Here is a 10,016-nt window from a genome sequence, read left to right on the forward strand (position 1 = left end):
TACCGACAGGTGCGGCAAAAATCTGCGAGACACCACGCCAAGCGACATTACAGTTGGACACGCAAAGGGCGTTTGCATCACCTATGCGCCTATCAAGATACCCCTTCAACATCTAGTCAGGTGTCTTGTGAATTCTTGCCACATATAACGCTGCAGCCAAGTACTTTCTTAGTAGAGTTATCGCGTGTCAAGCTTGAGTCGTTGATTAGATGGGGTGGCTTGACTAGCTGCGTGGCTTGGAACTACTTGGACTTTGGTTCCCGAGGTCCCTCTGACGCCCGGACCAACACACTTCACACAACCTTCGAACGGATCTATCAGCACCTTAGCATGTTGCTTTGGACACCTTCACGCTCAGCCAATTTCGAGTCCATCGATCGTCAGACCGCGTAGCGCCGCTCCCGTCATGTGGTAAAAGCTCAGCCTCGTCAACTGGGCGCCTCGCCTTGGCTGCATAACACTGGGAGGTCATTTGCAGCCTGCCCCGGTGGTAGATCGCAAGTCCTTTCTAATACTACTCTCCTCCCTGTCAATCCGCTTGACTTTGTTGCACTCCTTCTTGCGTTTTTCTCCCCTAGGTCTTCGCCTGCTATACAGGCCTATATGGCGATATGCTAGGCTTGCTATGAGGTTAACTGAAAGATATTGTGGCTTAAGTTGGCTCAGTTACTGCTTACTCGAAAACAAGGGTGTTATGCGAGCTGACGTATCGATATGAGAAGCGGGTGGTTTGGCCCCAGGCTGCCGTCCAGCGCGTCTTGATCCACCATCTGAAACTCGTCGCGAGTGTGTTTTCTTTCTCTATGCACATTATACCACTGAGGGCCACCCGACTGCCGAAAGAATGGAGCACGAACATCTAATAGACCCCGACCTCATCGATCATGACGCTTCTGCGCAGGCGGTACATAATCAGATTGAAGCACCAGTGGACAGTATGGTGGCATCCACACTGGGAGAAAATGGTCAGGACGATGCAATGCAGCCTGGAGAACGGCCCGAGAAGCCACTTATTTCTTCAAAGCATCATGGAACCCGTCTTTACCACTCTGGCTACGTCCTTGTGTTGGTCTTGCTCTATGCGGCACTCGCGCTTTTCGCCTGGATTGTGACGTGTACCCTAACATTTCATCCGATAACGTCAACGTCAAATTATGGTTTGCCATCCTTACATCTTTTTGAGAGAGTGCCAGCTGACAAATCTGGTGCCTAGGTGTAAATTTTGACGTACCGCATGCATACGGTTGGACTGGAGCCTCTGTTATCCACTCATTTTACACCAAGAACGAAGAGTGGCTCCAAGCTGCTCAGTTCATACACTCAGTTGTGGCCGTTCTCACTCTCCCTCTCGTTTCCGCAGTATGCTCCAAGGCCGTTGTCACTTTTGTACAGCAACAGGGCCAGCGAAACTTAACACTGCGTCATACCATAGTTTTGGCTGACCGTGGCTGGTCCGATCCCGATATATACGTAAAGCTCATGACAGGCAGGTACAAAAAGTACGGAAGCAAGCTGCTCATTTTCGCAATCATGCTGAACATCATCGGTACTCCCTAGCCGCCTTGTTGAGATGATCGAGTATTGATAAGAATAGGCGGAATCATCGCGCCTCTCCGAACCCTGTTCATAACCACGAAAACAATTAAAACGCCTACATTTCCGGACATGGTTCCCTCCTTGACCGATATCCTGGATCAATTCGACAATGAGGACTTGCCTGACCTGAACATGATACCTGTCAAGGTTCGATCGGCTATGGCTGCCACGAGCAATCTCAGTCCACAAGGTCGACTGTGGACCAGCAAACCCATCAAGTGTGGTCAAGCCGTTGTAAAGTCGGATGCGACTGAACTACCCATGAACTGCGTCCTGCCAAATATGGCGTTTGGTAACATGTCGTTACTCCCGGATCCTTTTTTCGCCGAATTACCAGCAGGTTATAGTACGGGCCTCATCCGACAATACCTTCCGCGAATGAATTCGACAGCTCATCGGGTAGTCATCACAGAGCCCGAGTTTCCCACAAACTGTGCTGATCTGCCAGGTGCCTTCCATGTTAGGTACGCAGCGACGAACCCGAACTATATCACCATGACAGGTTGGGGAAACTGGAGCCTGGAAGTTTGCATGCCAGCGAACTTGACACAGTCGCCGTGGCGTGCTGTACGCACCCGCCAAGATATCACTGAAGAACTCTATCTTAATATTTCTCTGGTATCAGCCGACCCTGTGCAGCAGTACGTAACACCTGAAGACCAAGGCGGACTGTTCAGAATCTCGCTTGACACTACTTTGGGCTATTTTGAGCTGCCTAACTACATGAATGGCGAACAACCAGGGCCGTTGCTTGATGAGGACCCGATGAATCACTGTGGCGGAAATTGTAGTAACCAAGCTTACCGCCAGAACGGGTAAGCCCTTGACACGTTTTCTGCTCACTACATTCCACTGAATCCATTACTCATTCATGTACAACTATAGTGCGGATGCAAATGCGAAACTGGCACGCGGAGAGTTTCCTGGTGATATGAGTAGTGTTGCCAACTCATCTCTTATGTTGGAAATGCGAAAAAATCGAGGCCCGTTGCTGACAGTCGCCTTGGCTCTTTTCGGTTCTGGATCCTTCATTGCAGAGCGGATGGCACGTCCAGATGCTTTCATGTATCCAAACATGACCTATGAAGAGGCGAGAGCCACGCCGAACTATGGTGCTTGTGTAGATCAAGCTCCTTTTACAAATCTGTTACATTCGTGGAGCGACCAAGATCAGATTGGGACGTTCATAGATCCCTGCCTGAAAAACTCGATTCACAATCACGACGACGTCCAAAGACAGGTAGCCAACTTTGTGCGCTCACTGTATTGGAACCACTACGACGGGTACAAGGGCGATCGCATCACGAATGCCTTCACATCCGCTGCCTTCCTCGCCAACGAGGCATGGCTCTCCTCTACAGCATTCATGAAAACTTGGTCTGTGACGTACGACCACGGTGCCGACACCCTCGTGCCTGTTATATCGCGTACCGGCATTCTAGTCATCTCCATCCTTCTCGGCGTCTTTTTGGCATCGCTTCTGGGTCTCGCAATCTACAGCGCCGTCTTGCCGCGTTGGACCGATCAGCTGGATGCCTTCGCCATGTTGCGCATCGGCGCTTCCATCTCCGACAAGATCCAATTTCGAACTATCCCGAACGCTCAGCGCGTGCGCGTGCGCGTGTTGGACGAGTTGCCGGGATGGATCGGCGATGCAGCCGGTAGTGAGAATGCGCAGGGCGAACTGGCGCTTGGCGGTCCTGGACGACTTGGTAGGAAGCGAAAATTTGCTGCGTATGTTGTAGAGGATATCGGGAAAGGAAAGGAATCATGAGGATAGTAAACGTGGAGAAAAGGCTCACTGCTCAGTGGTGGCTACAATGCACCACGTCTGAGGTCAGCGTTACGAAGCGCGTGATCTACCTTGCCACAATGGTCTGAACCCGTCCGTAGCGAACAAAGTCTACGAGGATTTGGTAAGGGGGTAATGATAGATGTGTGTATTGTGGAGAAGCCTTTTAAAATGCCCATAATCTCCGCAGTCGCCAAGACGTCGTCGGCCTGCTTCGTCCTGACTACGTAGGTAGCTCCCAAGGGCGTCACTATATAGAGCAGCCGTACCTCGATAGCTATGTCTCATTACACCCACGATCATGATGGTGTTTGTAACTGAGAGCAAGCATGTGTTTTGAAACAGTTCCTGTCGTGATGACTTTACTGTCCAGTTTCGATCGATCGATCGCTCTGGTGAAGGAAAGTGAATAGGCAAGAACTAAAACTACACTACGTGTAGACTTGCTTCATATCATAGGGTGTAGATTCCGATAAACGGGGTCCTGAATCACCGATCATCAGGTCGCACGTCATCCATCCAATCATGTTGCGAAAGCTCAGCCTCTCTAGAAGTGCGCCTCGCCTTGGCTGTACAACACTAAAAGGTCATCTTCAGCCTGGTGCATCGTAACTTCTTCTCGACACCAATCTTCTTCCCATTCAATCCGCTCAAAGATATGGAAGCTCTTGTCGCCGTCGGTCTTGCTGGGAATGTTGTGCAGTTCGTGCAATTCTCTGGCCAGCTCATATCTCTCGCCAAGGAGATCAAGAAAAAGGGCGCTCCCTCGTCTCTGATCGATCTGCGCAAAGTCGCCCAGAACCTCACAGAACAAACTCGGGTAATCGTGGATCGGCTCACAGCGAATACAGCCACACTTGAGCAGGAAGAGCAGGTATGCCGCGAAAGCACAGTAACTAAAGACCTAGGCAAGCACTAATGCGTGTAGCATCTACTCGATGCGGCCATGGATTGCGAAAGGGCTGGAGAAGAGTTCATATTATACATTGATAAGCTTATGGCGGCATTAAAGCCATCCTCGCGCCTAGGAAGTGCACAATCTAGTGTAAAGATAAAGTGGCATCACAATCAAATTGAAGCGTACGTTTCTAGGCTGGACAGATTGCAGGGATCTCTTTCGCTGGCAACAGTGCTTTCTCTACGTACCAGGGAGACTGGCAGCCACCAAGAGGTCCTTGACCATCTCAAATCGATAGAAGCAGGAAACGGCAAATCTCAGCAAGATGGGGATGAACTGATAAGAGCTTTGAGCCTCTTGCATGGTCTCGTCCAGGAACAATCGGGTCCGAAGCTGGACATGTTGCAGGAACAGATGGACTCATGTATGGAAGAAATCCAGGAAATCCGGTCCTCGGTCGCGGAGACCCGAGAGGGAAAAATCCTCCGTTGGCTAGACTTCCGACAGAGAACATGGCGGTTTGAAGAAGTCGTAGAAGCACATCAAACAACGTTCGATTGGATCTTTCGAAAACCACGTACAAACACACCCTGGAATGACTTCGGTGCTCATCTCTCCGAGGCGGAGATTCACAAGCCATACTTCATAAACGGTAAAGCAGGGAGCGGCAAATCGACACTGATGAAGTACATCATATCGAACCAACAAACGAGAGTACGACTCCAGGAATGGGCTGGCCAAAACAAGCTTCTCAGTCCGTACTTTTTCTTCTGGAATGTTGGAAGCCAGTTACAGAAGAGCCATACTGGCATGCTCCGCTCTTTACTACACAGCATACTCACCCACTATCATGATCTCATACCCGCTGTATTTCCGACCTTATATGCCGAAGGGATTCCCATTAGCGATTACGAGCAGCCTTCCTACGTCGAACTCAAGGGCGCCTTTGAGCGATTGAAGGTTCGCTGTGCATCGTTCTTGCGCATCTGTATCTTTATTGATGGTGTTGACGAGTTTGAGGGAGACCATCGAGACATGTCAACCTTCCTCTGTTCTATAGCTTCTTCGGCGATCAAAGTTATAGTGTCGAGCCGACCGATCAATGCCTGCCTCAATGTATTCAAGAGCTGCCCAACGCTAAGGCTTCAGGGTTTGACACAACATGATATGAGCGTCTTCATTCGGGACAGATTGAATACGCACTCAATGATGGCCGAACTCCGAGTTGAGTCGCCGCAAAGAGCTTCCACACTGGAAGCAGAGATCCGGAAGAAAGCGGAAGGAGTATTTCTCTGGGTCCGGATCGTCACCGGACTTCTACTGCGAGGGTTGGATGATGGGGACGACTTTGACGATCTTCTTCCTAAGCTTCGTGCCTTGCCATCCGATTTGCGGGAGCTTTATACCCGGATGATGCAGAAAATGCCCTTAGAGTATCAGGTGCAAGCCTCTCAGATGTTCCAAATTTTTGAGTGGTGGAGGCTTCATGGCGATGACAAACCTCTCGAATTACTCCTGCTATCTTACGCCATCCAACAACCATCTACTGCGCTTACCTTAAGAACGAATGGTTGTAATATCCAGATGCAGTCGAATTATTCTGAAAGAATCGGAGCTCGTGTTCGAAGCCGTTGTTGTGGATTGCTGGAGTTGCGCGATGTTTCAACTGCGAGCTTTTTTTGGCCTCCTACCCCGGTAGTAGCCTACTTGCATCGCTCTGTAGCCGAGTTTGTGACCAGCCAAGAGGTATGGGACCATATGCTCTCACGAACGAACGACTTGAGATTCAACCCCGGTACACATATCGCATGTGGTATCCTTTCCATCTTGAAGACTTCATATCCTCCACCAGACGAAAGCAAACATCTGAGAGCTTCCGTAATTCTTGATCAACCCGACTATAGAAAAAGGATACTGCAATTCGCCATGGATGTATATTGCCAAAATACCGATATTGAAGACTCGTTCATATCTAGATATATGGAAGCTGTAGATGAGACCATGAATTCGAGATACCAGGACTTCGCTTGCGACTCAATGGATCGACAAGATGACAAATTCCCTCTGCATTGGTCTATTCAAATGGCCCAGAGCTGTTTGCAATCGGAGATGCAGCACCTTCAGCAACCTGATCATGTACCCCTCTCGGCCCAAGCAAACATTCGTACTTTCGCAGCTTACAACGCATTTTTTCCTTTACCTAAAAGCGTTAAATCGAAGTTCTAAGCTCGTAGATGTTGAGTTCCTCATTCTGTTTGCACTGGGCAGTTGGGTGGATTGCGAATTCTCCTTTTCGCACAGACGGGAAACTCTCCGATTCTTGCTGCAAGTTCTAGCCGACCGTTCTGAACTTGGAATCGAGACAATGATCGAGAACAACACTCTTTGGGAGCATGCGGTGGTGATCGCTTACGATTTCTTCAGTGGCCAAAAAAGCAGGAAGTCGTTAGATGCGCCTTTCACGAAGGGCGGAACACCCTGGCTGAGAAATGGGCCACTTTCTCTTGATACCTCCGATACAAGTGAGTCATGGCGGAGTTCAGTCCACGGCTGGGAAGCACGTCAGCGTCGCCATTCCAATAGACAAGAACTCCCGCGTCGTCATCAGTATGCGAAGCCAGTAGTGGTTCAATTGGCTAAAGTGCATGGGAAAGAAAAAGCTCAAGTTCAAGTCAACAGAGAGATCGCGATACCCCAGACGAAGCGGCTGCAAAAGTTGCGGGAGGAGAAGAAGGCGACTTTGTGCCACAAGTCTGATGATTCGCTTCCTGCTGCCGAAGATGAGATACACGTAGTGACGCCCCCAGTACAATACGATGTTCCATTCGAAAACTCGAGGACTGAAAAGAGAAGTCATAGGGCTGGTGTCTCGGATATACAACAGGGCGTTGATATACTACGATGTTTTCTCTCCATTACCGACAAGCCGAGAGGGTTACTCAACAAGAACATCGTGACACCTAGGCAACTGACTTTCAAACCATTAACCATACTCCGAAAGGCACTAGCTCAGGGACGTGAAAAGGCAGAAGTATGGAGTTCGCAACCAGAATACCAATTCCTCTATCAGCTGGTCGGTCTACAAGAAACTAATCAATCTACAGGTCAGTACTGATATTCTCTAACATCCAGGAAACCACGGCCTTTTCATTCTTACAGCTCTATCAGTTGAGGATGTGATAGATAATATCAAAGTAAACAAATGGCCAACATCAATCACTGATGGTCAAATGTCGTGTCCATTAGCTCCCTCAGTCGCTCGAGATATATTTTGTACATAAAGAAAGTCTTCTCCTTTTTGTTCCTTTTGCCGGGCTGAAATCTACCCCGCAGTCTCCTGGGCATCACTGTCATTCTCCAGAGAGTATGGGATGTTTCTTTCGATATATTATAGTTTATTGGTTCCGCCATTCCTTCTCAATCACAAATGGCACGGATTTATTACGCCTGTACATGTACGGCGCAGCTATGGTCATAAGACAAGGCTGTCAACGCCGCCCACAATAAACAGCGACTGAACAGGTAATCCAGTCCTCCATGGCCCCCCAAGCTCTATCATTTCCTCTTGTGTAACTTGTTGCCTTGCAATAACCTCAGCGCACTTCCCACAAGTCGTCGCGCAAATATACTTTTCCCCATCCGTCACGCTTCGTCGTCATGAATTCGGGTATCTCAGTCGATCACGGAGACAATCGCCGCATCTACCCACATTTTACTTATTCTCCGGGGTACTACAGCATAAGACACGTTACTTTCCGCTCGGCAATAAAGTAGCAACCGACTCACTCTTACAATAAACCAATCGTCACGTCTCCCTTCACGCGCGCATATATCTCGACCTGGGCTACATCAGCCCAATTGTCACATCACCCTTAACTCGGGCGTAGAGTTCTACCTCGACTTCAAGATCTAGCTCGATCTTGATCTTGAGCGAACTGTCCTTCTCGCCTTCTTTCACGGGTCGGTCCGCGATGCGCGATTGGTGGACAGGAACCATGCGACGGCTCTTTTTAGGTTTTGCGATGGTGGCTTCTAGTTCGGTGTCTCCGCCGTCATCGTCCGAGGTTTGAGATGCTTGAGGTGCAGGGGTCTTTTCGATCTCGTTGTTCTTGCTCTGGCCTCCGAGTTTCGAGGGCTTTTTCCTAGGAGTCTGGGGTGCTTCTGTGGTAGTGTTGTTGGTTGCGTCGCCAGCTGGGGAACTTGCTATCGATTAGAACTATGTTTTGGGATGGAACAAGAACACTGAAGGTTAGATGTTATGACTTACTCTGAAGACATGTCGATAGTACAATCCGATGTTTCAATTGGATTTAGGAAAGTCCTTGCTAAGATTCAATACCTAACTGAAGGAATTAAGGATATAGATGGTAAACTTGGAACCACACTGAGCTCTTCTCTTAAGCTTTAGATACCCGTTAGATACCATGACGCAACAACGGCCCGAGACTGACAGAATCCACTCTGAAACCTGTGCGCCTTTCTTATAACAACTCTCAATCAAGTTTCGTCCCCACGAGTGCAAGGACACCTACCAGGTATAGGATCCTAGATCCATACCGACCGAGCACCGAGCGCAAAAGCAGGTTTAAATATGCTCAGACCATAACGCCATCACCTTCGCACAACTTCATCAGAGACCCAAGTATCATGGTGCTGGGCATTTTGACTGCCATCGCTGCTTGCCCCGCAATCATAGGCACAACTGAAGCAGTGCGTCAAGGCCAAAGACAAAATGCCAGGGAAAAGCATCGGGGCCTGAAGACGAATCTCTCAATATCCTGTTCGCGAGCCACAAGAAGCGGTCGCGAAATCGATCAATGCGAAGTGGTACTCAGCGAAAACAAGGTGAAGCAGCCCCTTCCGGGCTTGCGACCGACGCTTGTTGCATCCTGCTACGAGCTTCACAGCTAACACGACTACGCCAGCTTTATCTCAATGTACCGTCAGATGAGTTTCCGGACGGCCATCCCGAAGATCACCCATTCGCAGGCTACTTCCTTCCGTTCCCAGACCAAGACTGGGGACGACAGGGGGAAGGCATGGTATCGACCATCTCAGATGAGCCGCCACAACTGAACTGGATCTATGTGGATCGCGACACCTGCGAAGTCAAACATGGCGACCGAGTTGCTTCGGAACCACATATCGTTGGTCCATGGGACGTAACAAAGATGGATCGCAGGGTCACATTCATGGGTTGGGAGGGGTTTATGGCTGTTCAGTATGGACCTGGAGAGTGGGCGCTCTATTTCGATGTCGATGACAACGGGTTGCGAGGCGTTATTGGAGATGACTTGGTAAGGGTGGAGGTTGAGCTAGTACGGAAAGAAAGAAGGCAAAGACGGATGTCGTGTGGCCCGGGAGCCGGACCTGGTGCTGCGGTCGAAACTCCAAAAAACGACGACTAGCGTGGTGGCGCTGCAATCCACATGCTGGTGTTGAACAGGATCTCGGGATTTGGCGTTCTTATTTTGCTGGCCTCGGAGCCGAGCTCGATGATGGTCGGGCACTCAGAATCTCCACCCAACCCCGCCTCCCCTCCCCTCCCAAGATTCTACTCTCCACCTCCATCAACCCCCCGCCAAAAAAAAAAAAAGACGAGCAAAAATCCAAAAACATACAACAGCGGGGATTCGCTAGTGGTCACCCACCTAACTACTAATCCGCCGGTACACTGCTTGTATATGGCTGAGCGGACGGGAAGCCTAATTTTCAGTGTCCTATGGTCGT

General features: G+C 49.6%; 3 protein-coding genes across 3 annotated transcripts; 2 read left to right on the forward strand and 1 right to left on the reverse strand.

Moving 5' to 3' along the window:
- Positions 1-1,665: 1,665 nt before the first annotated feature.
- Positions 1,666-3,370, forward strand: J4E82_011268 (uncharacterized protein; the record flags this gene model as incomplete). The annotated part of the gene is made up of 2 exons (XM_051737476.1): positions 1,666-2,411; positions 2,482-3,370. The coding sequence occupies 2 exons, from the start codon at positions 1,666-1,668 to the stop codon at positions 3,368-3,370; spliced, it is 1,635 nt and encodes a 544-aa protein (XP_051582769.1).
- Positions 3,371-4,046: 676 nt separating this feature from the next.
- J4E82_011269 (uncharacterized protein) lies at positions 4,047-5,515 on the forward strand (the record flags this gene model as incomplete). The annotated part of the gene is made up of 4 exons (XM_051737477.1): positions 4,047-4,262; positions 4,317-4,468; positions 4,538-5,246; positions 5,477-5,515. 4 exons carry the CDS (start codon positions 4,047-4,049, stop codon positions 5,513-5,515), a joined length of 1,116 nt encoding a protein of 371 aa, XP_051582770.1.
- A 2,615-nt stretch (positions 5,516-8,130) lies between these two features.
- On the reverse strand, positions 8,131-8,564 carry J4E82_011270 (uncharacterized protein; the record flags this gene model as incomplete). Its single annotated transcript, XM_051737478.1, has 2 exons — positions 8,131-8,485; positions 8,554-8,564. The coding sequence occupies 2 exons, from the start codon at positions 8,562-8,564 to the stop codon at positions 8,131-8,133; spliced, it is 366 nt and encodes a 121-aa protein (XP_051582771.1).
- Between the last annotated feature and the right edge of the window lie 1,452 nt (positions 8,565-10,016).

The sequence above is a fragment of the Alternaria postmessia genome (assembly GCF_024291825.1).
Source record: "Alternaria postmessia strain BMP 2775 chromosome Unknown scaffold_180, whole genome shotgun sequence".
Classification (NCBI taxonomy): Eukaryota; Fungi; Ascomycota; class Dothideomycetes; order Pleosporales; family Pleosporaceae; genus Alternaria; species Alternaria postmessia.